Source organism: Ips typographus, linkage group LG14 (genome assembly GCF_016097725.1).
Source record: "Ips typographus isolate SLU linkage group LG14, UJ_Ityp_2.0, whole genome shotgun sequence".
Classification (NCBI taxonomy): domain Eukaryota; kingdom Metazoa; phylum Arthropoda; class Insecta; order Coleoptera; family Curculionidae; genus Ips; species Ips typographus.
Window position 1 is genome coordinate 84,434 of NC_138435.1, and position 19,181 is coordinate 103,614.

At 34.6% G+C, this 19,181-nt stretch overlaps 2 protein-coding genes across 3 annotated transcripts in view; one reads left to right on the forward strand and one right to left on the reverse strand.

Annotated features, from left to right (window-relative positions):
* Positions 1 to 19,181, reverse strand: part of LOC145737558 (UDP-glucosyltransferase 2-like) — a 19,914-nt gene continuing 733 nt past the window's right edge. Inside the window, exons 1-6 of one of the 2 annotated variants that reach the window (XM_081992274.1) lie at positions 4,245 to 4,905; positions 2,410 to 2,734; positions 2,080 to 2,353; positions 1,784 to 2,021; positions 357 to 576; positions 1 to 302 (exon numbers count right to left, since the gene is read on the reverse strand). In XM_081992274.1, the coding sequence (XP_081848400.1) occupies positions 2 to 302; positions 357 to 576; positions 1,784 to 2,021; positions 2,080 to 2,353; positions 2,410 to 2,734; positions 4,245 to 4,455 (1,569 nt within the window). In that variant the 5' untranslated portion in view covers positions 4,456 to 4,905 and the 3' untranslated portion in view covers position 1. Of the gene's footprint in view, positions 303 to 356; positions 577 to 1,783; positions 2,022 to 2,079; positions 2,354 to 2,409; positions 2,735 to 4,244; positions 4,906 to 19,181 lie in introns of those variants that run through there. The other variant, XM_081992275.1, reaches the window with a different exon arrangement.
* Positions 9,715 to 19,181, forward strand: part of LOC145737562 (protein Wnt-5b-like) — a 27,047-nt gene continuing 17,580 nt past the window's right edge. Inside the window, exons 1-2 of the mRNA XM_081992283.1 lie at positions 9,715 to 9,920; positions 13,226 to 13,347. Coding sequence (XP_081848409.1) covers positions 13,226 to 13,347 — 122 coding nt within the window. The 5' untranslated portion in view covers positions 9,715 to 9,920. The remainder of the gene's footprint in view (positions 9,921 to 13,225; positions 13,348 to 19,181) is intronic.

The following is a 19,181-nucleotide window of genomic DNA, read 5'->3' on the forward strand; positions in this document are numbered from 1 at the left end:
TTTAATTGTTCTTCTTTTTAATTTTGGCACTTGCCCGGTTTTTGGATAATTTGACAGTTGATTTAAAAATAACGGTCAAAAGCACTAAAACCGCAAACAGCAAATTGACAGTTAGGAACAGCTGAATATCTACAGAGTGTGCAACGATAAACGGCTGGTTTCGTGTTGGTGGGGTTAGGAAATTGGCTCCCCCCGTAGCATTGTGGCGTAAAACGTGCTCCACCCAGTATAACGCTTTTTGTAAGGGATGTTGCGGTTGGTCCCTGAATTTTCTGGCAAACTCTTCCATATTTTCCAAGTATCTGGAAACAGAAAAATGTAGTTTTTGTCCCAAAAAAACCCAAACTAAAACTCACATTGGATTCTTCAGAATGGTGTTCATGGCGTTCAGAATGTTCTCCTCAGTCAAATTGTGGTAGTCCAACTGTAATCCAAGATGGTGGTCGACGATGAATTTGACGTTTCTATGGTGTTCGTCGTAGACTGGAATACCCAGGACTGGGACACCATGGTAAATTGCTTCCTGGATGGTTAAACTACCTCCAGTGGTTATGAGTAGCTTGCAGTGCACGTGTCCTTTAAGGGCAAACAATTACTTAATTGCGCATGTACGGTTTGACTTAAAATAGCTGGAATTGTAAGGAATTTCATACCCTCAGATTGATTTAAAGCTTTTTTGCCATTAAGGGAGATATTCCCAAAAAACTGAGTCAAAGCACAGAAAAGTGCTTTATAAAACTCCAAACAAGTTCAACCAATCATAACTAGATTATTTAAAAATAAATCAAAAAAATGTAAGAGAGGAAGTTGTAGGGAATTTTACCCTATACAAGATTGTATTCGGATAGTTTTGCCCCTAAGGGCTTCGTAAAGGAGATATTTCTTAAAAACTGCGTCAAAGCACACAAAAAATGCTGCAAAAACTGTTTTTCATTTTCAGTCAGTTTTAATGGTGTTTGTCCACGACCAACCAATAATATACTAATATTCAGCGTGTTGACAGAAGCTAAATGAAGGTCATATAGCGTCAGAGTGATTAATGAAGAGGAATAATGATCATTATTCCCTCTCGACCTAAAGGTGGTTGCACACCAAGCATAAAACATGGGATATGCGGTATTTCTTGCATGTAGTCATCCACTTATGTCTTTGCAATTACTGCTAATTCAGAATACCATTTTCTTAACAAATACACCGCAATAACACAGTACAGGAGTTTGCCAAATCATTAGGTAAATTCCATAATTTATATTTGAAATATTTTTGGTGTATGACCGTCCTTAGTTCTGTGGTTTTTTAAGTTGACATTGACAACGTCAGTGCCCTTGTGGTCGTAGGCGGCAATGCTGGGGGTGCGTTCAGAAATAGGGCTGGTGTGCGCACCGTGGCCTTTGTCACATGCCACCATATAGTTATGTAAATAAATTGTTCACGTGATCCATTTTTTCCCAAATTCTGTCACGACTTGTACACCGACGGCCTTTCTAAACGCGATCCTAATCGTATCGAGTTTGACATTTCAGTTGTTATGGCGGATTTGAGAGATTACCTATATTATTTATTATCTACATAAAAGAGTATCAACTTCTAATTTGCCTGCACTTGGCATTAGTGGTAATGGACAGTGGTCGTGGACAAAGTATAGTATTATCCTCGTTTTTTATGGCCATTAATCCCACGGGAGATTTGCGTCCCTCGCCTGCGGCTCGTGACGTAAACATCCCCCTTAGGGATTAATGGCTATCATAAAAAGCTCGTTGAATAATATACTATTTTGGTTTACCTAAAACCTCATTCTGAGGCACCCACTTGTGGATCAGAATATTCGACGGTTGGTCATGGAAGGGATGATCCTCGTCATCGATATTATCCTTCCAAATTACAGTTTTTTGCACTAGTTTGCGGAAAGCGTTGGCAAAATTCAGTTTGGTCTCTTTACTAAAAATATTCTGTTGTACGTCAGTTCCAGTGCTGAAGAACACGATTCCTTGGTTAGCATTGTCGATAATACCCTGCAAAATCTACAAGAGAACAGTCAGTGAGTGGAGGAAGCTGTGTAGAAGGGAGAAATACACGAACCCCTGGCAAAGGTTCCATTTTTCTGATATGCAACCCACCAACTGGGATAACGTTGGGTGTGAGGGGTTTTGGTTGGTTTAGCAGTGGATATTCGTTGACGAAGAGGAGAGAAATAGATTTTTCCAGTTTCCCAAAACTGAAAGTGTCGTTCAGCACTCTTTCTGCCAGTTTTTCTAGTCTCCAAGTGTCTACAATGCTTTTGTACAGGATCTCCAAGCTGGTAAGGAAGAAGTTTTTTAGTCTGACCAGGAAGCTTGGTTGTTCCTCCAAAGGACTGGAATTTAACAAAATTTCATACAAGACCAACACTAGAAAACTTCGGGAACATACTCTAGAATTGTAGACACCCAAGGATAACCAGTTATCCCCATCATTTCTGCCAGAAATGGTGTTAGAGAAGATGGAGTAAAGGCGATAGTGTGGGGATGGTGGAATTTCTGGATTAAAGGATACAAACAAGGCCCAAAGGTGACATCCAGTAGCACTAGATCAAAAGTGACGTTTTCTGAATAGTTCCACAAAGTCTGGAAACCTTTAGAGTGGTAAGTTCGGTTGCAAATTGCATAATTGTATTCGTGGTTTAGTTGGATTTTCTGCCAAACATTGGAGGTTAAGTGTTCAGTTTTGTTGACTTTGTAGTGGGTCAAGAAGATTCCTGCAAATTCAGGCTGTTAAACGGTTGTGAAATTGAGTCTAGAAACTTCTAGAAACATTCCATTAACCCGAAGAGAATTCTGCACACCTACAATAATCTACTACTTCCCAAGTTAACTTACATTTTAGGTTTTCCAGCTTGTATTATGTGTTGAATAGTTGTAAAATAGAATCTAGAAGCTTCTAGAAGGATCGAGATAACCCACACAACGAATGATTGGGTGGATAGTTTATTCTAGGTTCTTCCATGGGTTAGATGGAACCTTCTAAAGTCTATTTCAAAACTGAATATTCTAAAATATGTGTTACAAGTTCTTACAAATGTAGAAAACTTAAATGAACTTTAAAAATTCCAAAAATCTTCTAGGGGTTATCTGCCTCTTTCTAGAAGCTTCTATTTAACAACTGTTGTCAGCATACAAGCTAGAAGACCCTGAGAAGCTAAAAGACTCAAAATAACTACAAAAATAGCACGTTTTATGCTTGAAAGCACTGTTTTATATGCCAACTGCATTCTAGAACCTTCTATAGATCAATTGGACACTACTAGAAGCTTCTAAGTTCTATTTTACAACTATCCAACACCTGGAAAACCCCAAAAAACTGAAGTTTACTGGGAAAGTAGTAGATTCTAAGATTGGTTGGATGTTTCTAGAAGCTTCTAGTTTCTATTTGATAACTGTTCAACATAGAGTGCAAGCTAGAAAAATTCTGAAAACTTAAGTTAACTTGAAAAGTAGTAGATTTCAGTGTTTGAGAGCTTCTACCTGTCCAGTGCATGTTATTTGACATTTTTAAGTTTTTCCAGCTTGTGTTATGTGTTGAATCGTTGTAAAATAGAATCTAGAAGCTTCTAGATAGCCCACAAAAGGTTATAGAATGAATTCATCATCATTTTACATTATTATACAGGGTGTCTTTTAATAGCAGTAAAAAAAATTTTACATTAATTCTCGCTATAAATAATATAAAAACCGTACTTCAAAAATACAGATTATTCATATTTTTTATTAATAATTGTTAGATCACGTGGTTTTAAAGGATAATTTAGCTAAACAGTCACGTGACCATTGTCAAAATCATAAATCTTTAAAACACTCTTTATATCGAATACTAAAAGAAAACGTTTTTGATTTTCCACACCTGTATATTCTACGAATATACTGTATATTCTGTATAAACTGTATATTCGTGGAATTCGTTTTGAAATAGACTTTAGAAGGTCCAAGCTAATCCATGGAAGGACCTAGAATAAACTATCCACTAACTAACACATCACAATCATTCGTTTTTCAACACTTTTAAATATTTCTAGCTAATATTCTAGGTTTGACAGCTGTCAAAAGTAACGCAAAATGTTCTAGAAGTATCCAGTTAACCCATAGAAGATTCTAGAATAGATTATACAGGCAGAACAATCAAACTAACGTAGAATTTTCCATTTTCTCACCAAACATAGGTTTTTCAACGTTTTCAGAGCATTTCGAGGTTTGACAGCTGTCAAATGTTACCTTCAAAAGTTACTGGGTGGTAGTTATCACTTTCTGCTATTGCTCGGGCAAATGATCCACCCATTGTAACGTTATGACCTTTTTGGACCAAAACTTGGGCTAATTCTCCAATCCATATTTGGTGGCTACGTCTGGCTGTTTCGTAGGCAATTAGAATGTTAGCCGAATAGGCTGTAGCCGCACAAAACAGCAATAAGTACAAACTGTTCATTATTCACCAATTAAACTCCAACTACTCTGTTTTCACTGTATTTTAAACTAACCTAATGGTAAATTAGGTTTTATCACTTTGACGGTGGATTAGGGGATTTGGTGATTATCGATTAGGTTTACGTGGTTGGCGTTGTAAGGCCGAAAGTTTGCTTTTTAATTACTCGGGATTACCTCGTGGACTACTTATTTTATATCGGTTAGGACTGATAAACAAATTTGACTCGTAAAGGATACAAATCCTAATACTGTGAATAAAAATGGTTGTTTTTCAGAATTTTTCTACCACGTGACAAGCTTTTTAAGTCCTCTTTTCTCGGTTTGAAAAACATTTTCAGACAGTTTAGGACTCTTTCTAAACAAGTTTAGTAACCACATTTGCCATTCAACCACTGGATTTACAGCAAAACCTGCAAGTTTCAACTTGATATCTCTGCTCGTTGTTGAGATACAGACAAAATACAGTGAACATCTAAAGCAATAAACCATTTAATCACTGCCTGCATAAATTTAAAAAAAAACAGCTAATTAGCTGTTTGTTTATCAGATTTGAATCGATAGACCAGCACATAAATACAGTGTGTCCCAAATTGGTTCCACCATGTATTGGGATCTCGGTAACCGAACCAATTTCGGACACACTGTATACTGTACAACTCCAAAACTGTAAATTATTTAACATTTATGTGTGACTTTATACCATATGAATCGTTTATACGATGTCGTAATTTGTGTAAGTTTTTCAAACAGGGAAAGCGTGATTTTAGAGTACGTTATGAATAAATTTTCATTTTAATTAATTTTACCTGCCTTAAAGTGTGGTGGGACGATTTAGTAAAGGTTATTATGCCTTTATGTTAATGGTAACGGAAGTGTTTCAACCTTTCTGTTTTCAGCTTAATTGTGCATTGAGTTTTCTTGGTAAAATTAAATTAATAATTAACGAATAAACAGTCAGTGAACATCATTATTTGGAGAGTATTGGACACCCTGTACAACATTTGTAGCATTAAAACTGATTCTACAGGGTGTCCCACTTAAGGGCCTTCCTAAGGAGTTACAAGGCCAAATATTGACTGGATGCACCAAACTTTTTTTATCAAGAGTTTGTCAGAAATGACGTCATAAGGACTGAAAATTGTCCGAAAAGTGTCCAATACAGTAAAAAAAGGTTTTTCTGTGTTAGAGTTGTCAAAATTGACTTTTTAGACATTTCTGGTGTCTTAAAGTAGTCAAACGACGTCACAGAGACTGTTTTCTCTAGAAATTGTCAGAATTGACGTCATAAAGACTGAAAAATGTCCGAAAATCGTCAAATACAGTCAATCACAGTTTTTCTGTTTTGGAGTTGTCAAAATTGACTTTTTAGGTATTTCTGCTGTCTTTAAGTAGTCAAACGACGTTACAGAGACTGTTTTCATCAAGAATTTGTCAGAAATGACGTCATAAAGACTGAAAAATGTCCGAAAATCGTCAAATACAGTCAATCACAGTTTTTCTGTTTTGGAGTTGTCAAAATTGACTTTTTAGGTATTTCTGCTGTCTTTAAGTAGTCAAACGACGTTACAGAGACTGTTTTCATCAAGAATTTGTCAGAATTGACGTCATAAAGACTGAAAAATGTCCGAAAATCGTCAAATACAGTCAATCACAGTTTTTCTGTTTTGGAGTTGTCCAAATTGACTTTTTAGGTATTTCTGCTGTCTTTAAGTAGTCAAACGACGTTACAGAGACTGTTTTCATCAAGAATTTGTCAGAAATGACGTCATAAGGACTGAAAAATGTCCGAAAATCGTCAAATACAGTCAATCACAGTTTTTCTGTTTTGGAGTTGTCCAAATTGACTTTTTAGGTATTTCTGCTGTCTTTAAGTAGTCAAACGACGTTACAGAGACTGTTTTCATCAAGAATTTGTCAGAAATGACGTCATAAAGACTGAAAAATGTCCGAAAATCGTCAAATACAGTCAATCACAGTTTTTCTGTTTTGGAGTTGTCCAAATTGACTTTTTAGGTATTTCTGCTGTCTTTAAGTAGTCAAACGACGTTACAGAGACTGTTTTCATCAAGAATTTGTCAGAAATGACGTCATAAGGACTGAAAAATGTCCGAAAATCGTCAAATACAGTCAATCACAGTTTTTTCTGTTTTGGAGTTGTCCAAATTGACTTTTTAGGTATTTCTGCTGTCTTTAAGTAGTCAAACGACGTTACAGAGACTGTTTTCATCAAGAATTTGTCAGAAATGACGTCATAAGGACTGAAAAATGTCCGAAAATCGTCAAATACAGTCAATCACAGTTTTTCTGTTTTGGAGTTGTCCAAATTGACTTTTTAGGTATTTCTGCTGTCTTTAAGTAGTCAAACGACGTTACAGAGACTGTTTTCATCAAGAATTTGTCAGAAATGACGTCATAAAGACTGAAAAATGTCCGAAAATCGTCAAATACAGTCAATCACAGTTTTTCTGTTTTGGAGTTGTCCAAATTGACTTTTTAGGTATTTCTGCTGTCTTTAAGTAGTCAAACGACGTTACAGAGACTGTTTTCATCAAGAATTTGTCAGAAATGACGTCATAAGGACTGAAAAATGTCCGAAAATCGTCAAATACAGTCAATCACAGTTTTTCTGTTTTGGAGTTGTCCAAATTGACTTTTTAGGTATTTCTGCTGTCTTTAAGTAGTCAAACGACGTTACAGAGACTGTTTTCATCAAGAATTTGTCAGAAATGACGTCATAAGGACTGAAAAATGTCCGAAAATCGTCAAATACAGTCAATCACAGTTTTTCTGTTTTGGAGTTGTCCAAATTGACTTTTTAGGTATTTCTGGTGTCTTAAAGTAGTCAAACGACGTCACAGAGACTGTTTTCTCTAGAAATTGTCAGAATTGACGTCATAAAGACTGAAAAATGTCCGAAAATCGTCAAATACAGTCAATCACAGTTTTTCTGTTTTGGAGTTGTCCAAATTGACTTTTTAGGTATTTCTGGTGTCTTAAAGTAGTCAAACGACGTCACAGAGACTGTTTTCTCTAGAAATTGTCAGAATTGACGTCATAAAGACTGAAAAATGTCCGAAAATCGTCAAATACAGTCAATCACAGTTTTTCTGTTTTGGAGTTGTCAAAATTGACTTTTTAGGTATTTCTGCTGTCTTTAAGTAGTCAAACGACGTTACAGAGACTGTTTTCATCAAGAATTTGTCAGAAATGACGTCATAAGGACTGAAAAATGTCCGAAAATCGTCAAATACAGTCAATCACAGTTTTTCTGGTTTGGAGTTTTGACTGAGCGTAGCTCTGTTATTTAAAGAGCTACAAAAAAGTGTAAATAATGAAAGTTGTAGGGAATTTCATCCTCTACAAGATTGTATTAAGGTGTTTTGTCCTTAAGGGTCTCTTTAAGGAGTTACAAGGCCAGAAGTAGAGTGCTTACTAGCAACAGACTTTTCTCTAAAAATTAATGAAATAACATTTTGCAAGCTCTTCCTCAATTAAATACTCTCCTTTCACCGTGACGTGATTTCTCTTGCTAATTGGCTCCAGAACTATTTTATTCGTCCTGCCATATGCTTAATAGTCATTCAGTGACTCAGATTTACTCAAGAAAATTAAAAATTATATTGAATTTGCGCCTTGCAAGCAAAGGGAAGTTGTTTGAAATATTCAAGATGGAATTGTCGGTAGTTGGTAATTATTTTCAGTTACACTGTACAATTTTGTATTGTTGGCTGACTGACTGCACAAAATGTACTGTTATTTGGATACCCTGTATTACTGTTAAAAACTGGCTACTTCAAGTGTAAACCTAGTCAAATTTATACACCCGAATATTTCCAAAACTGCAACAATAAAAAAGACAATCAACAATACATCATCATTAGAGTCACCCTGTATATTTTAATAACACATTCCTTATCCTATTTGCAGACATTTGTTTATTTCGTATCAGTCAGATATATGACGACGTTTGGTCGCGAGATATGATACAATTTAACACGTTCTAAAGCATACTTTGTAAACGTAGCCTCTTTTTGATCGTTCCTGGGTGTTGAAAGATCGCATTAATCGTTCATGATCTAGGTTTATCACGTGCTTTAGTTAAATTTAGATCAATTTTTTACTTCAATTATATACAGGTGTGGTAAATCCAAAACCGACCATAGGAAAACCGTGTAACTGACAGAGAAACGTAGATAATTGCATGCGTGGGACAAAGACAGAAAACGAAAAAAATACCAAGTAGGCCATATTTTCAGTACGCTGTTGCCAAAATCCAATACCGTCGACAAAATGTATTGAATTGGTATTGGATTTTGGCAACAGCGTACTGAAAATATGGCCTACTTGGTATTTTTTTCGTTTTCTGTCTTTGTCCCACGCATGCAATTATCTACGTTTCTCTGTCAGTTACACGGTTTTCCTATGGTCGGTTTTGGACTGTTAAATACCTCACCTGTCAAAATCTTATTCGTAGACCTATAAACATTTTAGTTAATATACATTCTGCTCTGTTTGACAGCTAAACGTGACAAATGTCAAAATGTCACACTTAGAGGTATAAAATCCAACAAAAAAGCTTTATATTGATTTTACTAGTTTTCAAGAATGCACAATTTTATGGCTCTATGGGAAAAATTTTGACAATAAATTTATAAACCAATTAACCCAAGAACTGTCACAAAATCGCTCATAAAGGTGTAAAACACCACAACATCGCTTTATACACTGATTCTGTCATTTTTCAAGTATGAGCTACACCTTGATAGGTTTATATAACAAATTTTGACAGTTGTCATCCAAACAAACTGTCAAAAACTTACTTATAGAGGTATACAATTAAATTCAAGGAATTATAGCTTGCTTTACATTTTTGTGACAGTTTAGTCTCTCAAAATTTGTTGGTTAAACGGCAGAGCTGTCAACCTCTGACTCATAAACGTATAAACAACCATCAATTTGGCTACAATTTAAGCGCAATTGACAGCTCATTAGTTTGACTTCTGTCATACTAGCCGACTAGATGTATTGTCGTGGCGCTGTTGCCACAACTGTAAAAATGGTTGTTTTTTTCAAAGATAAAAACACCTTCTACGTGTACTATTGGATGAATGAGCCAATGGCGGAGAATTTTAGAATAAACTGCGACTAATCACAGCCCACTTCACCCCTTCCCTTCCCCCTTAAAATATGTGACATTATGACCGTATGACGGTTTCTCCCTCACTCTATTCCTTTCTTTCTTCTCAACCCATTCAGCACTTTGAAATTTCAGTCTTTGGCGGCTGTTCACGTGATTAAGAAGCGACTCGAGCTTTCAAAACGAGTCTCGTGGGACCATGTCTGGCGATTACGGAGGCCAGTACGATTTTCTCGCGTCCTTTATGGGCGATTAAATGTGTTTTTTGTTGGTTTTTTGACTGTTTTTGGGTGGATTTATTTTATTCATGGATTAATGAAGCAGCGAAAGTAAGTAAAACACTAAACAATTGAGTTTTCTCTCAAAAAAACTTGAAGATTACTGTAATCATAATTCGGACAATGTCTTTTATACCCTTTAATCAAGGTTTTCTTTAAAAATCCTGAAATTGTATTAAACAATTCAATCTTTTAATGCTGTACATCCAGTGAAAAATCATAAAAAATGCTACAAAACAGTGGTAAAATGGTAGTGGAACTTGGTTGCGTTTTTGAGATATTTCTATTGAAACTTTTATATTACAAAATAGCATTTTTTTCTAAAATCTTAATGTCACAACAATTCGTGTACTACCACATAATAATCGAACGAAAATCACGATAATACAGGTTTAAAAGCGTGATCTTGTAAATTTAGCAACAAGCACAAGTTCCATGAGACTTTCCTTATTGTGTGCAAATTTCTGAGATTTTTCGTCTATTTCCTATTCCCACCCAATTTGTGCCAAAATAATGAGGTTATAGAATCACAAAAACTGACAATCAACATGATCCACGATTCACTCACTTTAAACGAGAGAAACGCACCTAGATGATGGATTACTTGTAACTTAATACAAAGTGCGTTTTGACGACTTTATTTGAAAACAAATTTACATTCAAATTGCTTTTTCTTGCATCACCCTGTATGTGGTGGGTTTAAACAGTTAAACGATTCACACACTCTTCTGCATGCACTTAAATCTGTTTGCTTTTATAATTATTGTCCTGTTTACCTTTCAACGGATTTGTTTGCGTTTCCTTGCCATTAATTTGAAACTAATATTGATTGAGCTTCTGTCAAGTGTCAAAACTGTCAAATTCGACAACCCACCTGTCGAAACTACGTCAAACGTAAATCAAATTTACTGAAAAAATTATTGGAAAAATCTGATGGCGACAAGTCTGGTGGTCTAAGAGGCCAATTAGCTCAACTTATTAAGGTTTTGGAAAATGTCTGTCATTTTTTTGTAATTTGTGACTAAATTGTAACAATAAAAATAAAAAAAATTAGTAACACCCCTAACAAACCGCCAATAAAATTACTTTTTGTGGTTCTGAACCAAATGAAACCAAAGACGAACACTTTGATCATGTTCGAGTGACAGTGGTACTTTTAGTACTAAAATCAGCCTGAAAAAACGCCAGTAATTCACCATGACGACCTTAATTTGCTCCAAAGAGGGCGCTTTACACAAAGATGATGAGGCAAAAACGAGCACGTGTAATTACCGGCGGCAATAAAAGACATTAGCGGCCATTTTTGTCTTTTTTTCAGGCCTATAATTTAATACGCATTTGCTTGTGATTTAATCGAGTAATGTGGGAAAATTGTGCTGTTCTTTGAATCTTTTGGAAAAACCTTATGCAGAGAAAATAAGTTACTGGAAACGAACAAATAGTAATTTCTAGTGCAGTAATGAAAAAAACAAGTAATTTGCTACATTTGTGAGTAATTTAAACATCCAGTGTAGTCCTACAAATTGCATTACAAGTTGTTTATCACAATTTGAGGTGGCAAAAGTGTGTTGTTCTTTGGTTTTCTTAAAAAAACTTTATGCAGAGAAAATAAGTTACTGGAAACGAACAAATAGTAATTTCTAGTGCAGTAATGAAAAAAACAAGTAATTTACTACATTTGTAAGTAATTTGAACATCCAGTGTAGTCCCACAAATTGCATTGCTAGTTTATCACAATTTGAGGTGGCAAAAGTGTGTTGTTCTTTGGATCTCCTGGAAAAACCTTATGCAGAGAAAATAAGTTACTGGAAACGAACAAATTTCTAGTGCAGTAATGAAAACAAAAACAAGTAATTTAGGTACTACATTTGTGAGTAATTTGAACGTCTTGAAGGTTATTTCGCGTTGTGGCTACTTCAGTTCAGTTACTTAGTACACAAATATTGAGGTTATGTCACACAACAGTAAAACACTGTTTGGTTGACTTGTCTAGTGGCTTTTCAGTGCAAAATAACAAAAAAGGCACTTAACAAGACAACATTTCTCTTATAATTATCGTTAAACGAACCATTAAAACATTCCCTTGTAGTAGTTTAATGAGACTTATTTGGACCTGTTTTGTACACACTTTTGTATACGATTTGCGTTTCTATAGAAAATTAGAGAGAAGACGTCTTCAGTTTGATTAATAATAATGTAAACAAACAGCAATTCCGAGACTTTCAAATATTAATAATAATCGTCCTTATAACTTTGTTATTTCACTGATTTACTTGTTGATGATTGTTATTCCGCTTCCCTGATGATGGAAAAATGCCTGAAATTAAACTTTTTAGAGGAAGAGAATAGAATAGAGGAGGGTGAAACGTCCAGTTTTGTGTCAGTTGATTTAAATATAGCCAACTGGCCTCACGGTTCACCCGATTTAAATCCATTCGATTTTTTTTTTGAACTGAAACCAAGTCAAGCGAAGTAAACTGCGGTTTTTCAAGCCATTCGATCTGTTTGGATCGTTTCTCTCTCAGGCAGGCAAAATCAATATTGCCTCGATTGATTATTATTTATTAAAGGTCGATCAGACTGAGATGGATAATATAATGAAGTGGAAATTGTTATTTATTGCATAGAAGTTGTAATGGGGCTCCATACTAATGGAAATTATTATTTACGCTTGTCAATTTGATTGAGATTGGTCGGTTGATGTGCTGACAGGCCGCAAATAACGCTTTTTCGCTCTTGCAAATGCAAATACCGTTACCATCGTTTGAACGGCTACCACAAACTCAATTTTCGTCTGATTGAGTTGATTTTTGCAGAAAGTAAACCTGTTTTATTGCACTTTAACCCAGAATTTTTTCACATTTTTTCCTCTTTCAGTTTACAAGATTTTTGGAATTAACCATGTCTTGGGTTAGGGTGAGAATCAGCACTTGTTTAGTTCTGCTAGAATTTCTTGAAATCCTTGTAAAAGCAGTGTTGCCATATTGAACCTGAAAAATGTTAGTTTTGTTGTGTAGAGAGATCCTTGAAGGCCTTGCAAAGGCAGTGTTGCCACATTGAACTAAAAATTATTCAAAATAACCGACTTTTTTAACTTGTTGAGAGCACTGTGCTTTTAAACTGGCAAGAAATTTCTCTGTTGGCAACCAAAAGTCTTTGTTTTGTACCATACAAAGTTGCCTTAAGGCAGTGTTGCCACATTCAACCGAGAATAATTCAAAATAACCGACTTTTTGGGTCTGTTTACTCTATTTTTGACGCGTTGCTTCTGCAAAGCGTTTTGACCCTAAATTTTTAGCTTATTTCAGGATTTTTACGTCCAAACACTCTGTATAATCAAATTTCTGTAATTTCAGATGCGGTTCAAAGACAAATTTCGAAGAAACCCATCCGCCATGCTACAGTTGGTACTGTTAAGCGTCATCACCATTAACGTATCAAGTGGGGCGAAACGACCTTTTGTGAATGGTACTTGGATGTAAGTAGTACCCGATGCATTAAAATCTATTGAAATTATTTAGAAAAAAAACTAGCACCATCAACGTATCAATACGTACGAGAGAAAGTTGAAATTTATAGTCTTCCAACAGGAGTTTTTTTCTATTTAAAAGTCGCAGTTTATAGTGACTTGTATCACTCTATTTAATTAAATAAAGTACCGTGCGGTGCCGTTGGTTCCTTGAAGCGGTTCTCGATCGAGGAAATTGCGGGAAAATCGCCCCAATCAGGATGGTTTACTTTACTAATTGTTGTTCAGACGAAATAACTAAAAGAAAAAACGTCAATCGGACTTAAATCAGGGATGTAGTAGCCCAAAATGTGCATCCATGGAAATGAAATAAGTTTACAGTTCTAAAAGCTGAAATTGCAAAATACACGTCACGTGACTTGATATTTCAATTTTTGAGCTTGCAACACTGTAAAGTCCAGTTGAAATCTGTCAAAATTAGTAACGTGACCTGTAAAACGCAGTTTAAACCTTGGAAAATTGGTAAATTAAATTTAGACAGTTGTAAAAACTTTAATTGCAAAATACACGTCACGTGACTTGATATTTCAATTTTTGAGCTTGCAACACTGTAAAGTCCAGTTTACATCTGTCAAAATTAGTCACGTGACCTGTAAAACGCAGTTTAAACCTTGAAAAATTGGTAAACTAAATTTAGACAGTTCTAAAAGCTGAAATTGCAAAATACACGTCACGTGACTTGATATTTCAATTTTTGAGCTTGCAACACTGTAAAGTCCAGTTTACATCGGTCAAAATTAGTCACGTGACCTGTAAAACGCAGTTTAAACCTTGAAAAATTGGTAAATTAAATTTAGACAGTTGTAAAAACTTTAATTGCAAAATACACGTCACGTGACTTGATATTTCAATTTTTGAGCTTGCAACACTGTAAAGTCCAGTTGAAATCTGTCAAAATTAGTCACGTGACCTGTAAAACGCAGTTTAAACCTTGAAAAATTGGTAAATTAAATTTAGACAGTTGTAAAAACTTTAATTGCAAAATACACGTCACGTGACTTGATATTTCAATTTTTGAGCTTGCAACACTGTAAAGTCCAGTTGAAATCTGTCAAAATTAGTCACGTGACCTGTAAAACGCAGTTTAAACTTTGAAAAATTGGTAAATTAAATTTAGACAGTTGTAAAAACTTTAATTGCAAAATACACGTCACGTGACTTGATATTTCAATTTTTGAGCTTGCAACACTGTAAAGTCCAGTTTACATCTGTCAAAATTAGTCACGTGACCTGTAAAACGCAGTTTAAACCTTGAAAAATTGGTAAATTAAATTTAGACAGTTGTAAAAACTTTAATTGCAAAATACACGTCACGTGACTTGATATTTCAATTTTTGAGCTTGCAACACTGGAAAGTCCAGTTTACATCTGTCAAAATTAGTCACGTGAACTTCAAAACGCAATTTAAACCTTGAAAAATTGGTAAATTAAATTTAGACAGTTGTAAAAACTTTAATTGCAAAATACATGTCACGTGACTTGATATTTCAATTTTTAAGATGGCAACACTGTAAAGTCCAGTTGACATCTGTCAAAATTAGTCACGTGACCTGTAAAACGCAGTTTAAACCTTGAAAAATTGGTAAATTAAATTTAGACAGTTGTAAAAACTTTAATTGCAAAATACACGTCACGTGACTTGATATTTCAATTTTTGAGCTTGCAACACTGTAAAGTCCAGTTTACATCTGTCAAAATTAGTCACGTGAACTTCAAAACGCAATTTAAACCTTGAAAAATTGTTAAACTAAATTTAGACAGTTGTAAAAACTTTAATTGCAAAATACACGTCACGTGACTTGATATTTCAATTTTTGAGCTTGCAACACTGTAAAGTCCAGTTTACATCTGTCAAAATTAGTCACGTAAACTTCAAAACGCAATTTAAACCTTGAAAAATTGGTAAACTAAATTTAGACAGTTCTAAAAGCTGAAATTGCAAAATACACGTCACGTGACTTGATATTTCAATTTTTGAGCCTGCAACACTGTAAAGTCCAGTTTACATCGGTCAAAATTAGTCACGTGACCTGTAAAACGCAGTTTAAACCTTGAAAAATTGGTAAATTAAATTTAGACAGTTGTAAAAACTTAAATTGGAAAATACACGTCACGTGACTTGATATTTCAATTTTTGAGCTTGCAACACTGTAAAGTCCAGTTTACATCTGTCAAAATTAGTCACGTGACCTGTAAAACGCAGTTTAAACCTTGAAAAATTGGTAAATTAAATTTAGACAGTTGTAAAAACTTTAATTGCAAAATACACGTCACGTGACTTGATATTTCAATTTTTGAGCTTGCAACACTGTAAAGTCCAGTTTACATCTGTCAAAATTAGTCACGTGAACTTCAAAACGCAATTTAAACCTTGAAAAATTGGTAAATTAAATTTAGACAGTTGTAAAAACTTAAATTGCAAAATACACGTCACGTGACGTTGATAATGCAATTCTGAAATTGCAACACTGTAAAGTCCAATTGACATCTGTCAAAATTAGTCACGTGACCTTTATAACGCAGTTTAAACTATAACAATTTGGTAAATTGAATTTATTTTATTTTATTTTTTTTTTGATTATTTTAGACAGTTGTAAAAGCTGAAATTGCAAGAGACACATCACGTGACTTTGATTATGCAATTTTAGAGCTTGCAACATTGTCAAAACCCCCTGACACTTGTCAAAAACAGTCACGTGACTTTAAAATGTAATTTAAACGTTGAAAATTTGGTAGGTACTGAACTGGAACGTTGACAACGAAAAGTTGTGTTTAACAACATTTTTAAAGTTCTTCTAAAAGTACCGTTTCTACTTCGAAGCGACTATCAAAATGTAGAGAAACCAAACAGAGAGGAAAAACCAATCAAGATAATTTACCCGACTAATTGGTTATTGATTGTAAACTGCCGGAAGTTAGCTCCAGCATAAAAAACCGGTCCTAAACGTTAACCAGATCGGAATGAAACTGATACTAGAAACATTCAATGCGCATTATCAGGGAAACGATCGTTGAACGTGCACGGAAGAAGATTTAAGATGTGTAAAATAATACTGTTTTGATCGTGCGATAAAAGCTTAAAAACGCACGTGGGTTGTTTTCAGTACAAACGACCGTTTAAACGTTTAAATGATAATTTTTTGCTCTTCCTAACCACCTAAATCAAATCGTTTGTCTAGACCCTTCAATAATTGTCTGACACCAAATTTGACATTCAATTTGGAACATTTTCGCTTTCATGCAATTTTTTTGACATTCAGATTGTTTTTCCACCACTAACATGATAAACATATCATTATTGACCGATTAGTAACTTGAGAAATTCGTTTTCTCTACCCAAAACGAAAAAAATACCAAGTAGGCCATATTTTCAGTACGCTGTTGCCAAAATCCAATACCAATCCAATACATTTTGTCGACGGTATTGGATTTTGGCAACAGCGTACTGAAAATATGGCCTACTTGGTATTTTTTTCGTTTTCTGTCTTTGTCCCACGCATGCAAATATCTACGTTTCTCTGTCAGTTACACGGTTTTCCTATGGTCGGTTTTGGATTTACCACACCTGTATACTATTATTTGTATATAAATATATTTTTTTTATGTTTCTCAGAAAGTATACGCTTTACACTTTTTAAAGTCAATAATTAAGACTAAACTGGTACGTTTAAATCAGATTTAAAAGTAATCGGATCATTGTATCACCCTGTATATAAATTGATCATAAATTTCGATTTGCGGCAACATAAGTTGCTTATTAAAGATAAAACGAAGAAAGATTTATATCTTTTTATAAGATTGGAGCGATAATAAAGAGAATGGAGGTTATTAACGATTTACCCAATTAAAGCCTGGTTGCCTACATTCCTGTTGTGGTTTTTTTCTGGTAAATTGCACTGAAAATGTTATTTATCAATTTTCTAGTAATTTATTGTTTGGTTAGGTTGACCTAATAAATGTCTTGACAGGAAAAAATACAAAAATAATTTCTGTAATTAAATCAGGTTTACGAGCAATTTGGGAGCTTTTAATTGGTCCAAATCGACCATTAAAAATTCGTACCTAATTTTTTTTGTGGTTTTTACCATCGACAGGTGGACACTTTATCGCATACATTAATGGTGTTTCGGGTTAATTTTCACTTCCCGTGCAGAATTACTCAATAGGTGCACGTGTGGTCGTTTATTGCAAAAAAAAGTGGTTGAGACATAAAAAACATTAAGATGGATTTAATAAGGTCGATTTTGGGTTCATGTAAATTAGCGTCGAAACGGGATTTACTACATTAAACGCGTGTTATACCAAATTCAAAAATGAGCCTTAAGAATATCAGTGCACTGTTTTGTTTCAACTTGAAAAAGTTCCTTATTTAACTGACAAGGTATGAACTTTTATATGTCAATGGATTGCCAATAAAATAGGCTTTCTAACCATATATAAACACTTGGAGATTAGTTAGTTAGTTTGGCCGCTAGAGGACTTCAAGTTGTCTGTCCACTTTTTTATGCACTCTGTGAAGTTTGATCCTAAACAATTACTTTATTTGACAGACAAGGTATGGACTTTTTTATGTCAATGGATGGCTTTCTAACCATAGACCAACAGGGCGTTTATCTGATAGAGTTGGCAGGCCTATTTTACCATTTAAAACGGATTAAATATTAACTTTCCTAAGACATACACAGATCTTTCAGTTAGATTATTTCCATATAAATACTCTATAAAGCTTACAAACCGATTTTAGATTATCGTGTTTAATGTATAGTTTTTTTGTAGTAGAAAAAAAACCGTTTTGCTGTCTCTCTCTGGGATAAAGTTCATTCTTAACGGTTTTAGTGGAATAGTATAGTAAAAACCAAATAAAATTGCTCTGACATCACGTTAGATTTACCATTACCAAAACTGGAGTTAAGTTACTGTGGCAAACACTATTGTGACGTCATTCCACTGTTGTTTGACTGTTACTGTACAAGTGTTTCTCCTGCTCATACAATTAATTTGTTAGGTACGATGCAAACGAAAAGCTCTCCCAAATTACAAAAAAATCATTTATAACCAGTTTTAAGGCCAGATTTATGCCTGTGTCAAAAAAGGTAAAAGTTAACAGTTAATCGCATTTTTCTTATGAAATATTGTAAATTTTCCAACCAGTTTACTGTCTCTACCATTGATAACACTCACACACCCTTTATAATGAGTAATTGCGCTTTTTTTTTAAAAAAACACATCAAAAAGTACCGCACACATAAGAAAACATTGGAATTATGCACTTAAAGCACAAATATAATAAACTCACGACCAAAGCGTATTTTATATCCTTTTATCGGCTCCTTTCAAGTTTTTAATAAGTACTTTGCTTTGAAATCTGCCTTCGATTGAAAACAACGATGGTTTTATGGGGCCGGATGCTTTTCTGTTCATGGTAATTCAATAGCAATCGAATTTCATACAGTCTGAATGGATTCCCAGATACAGATTAAATGAATGAAACCAGCCAAAATGAGCCAATGAAATGGGCTTTCTAACCATATTTATGAAATTTAGTTGATTGGTTAGGTAGTTTGGCCGCTAGAGGGCGTCAAAGTTCCTTCACCATAAAATCACATATTTTTTGACACAGCTTGCTTTGACCCTAAATGACTCCCTTATTTGACAAGATACGTCAAAATGTCATAGAAAACAAAAGATAGAGCAGCTTTCAAGCTTTCTCCACGTGATTGATTACACCATTTGGCCGCTAGAATGTATAGATCTAATTACTATACTTCACCTAGGACCAAATG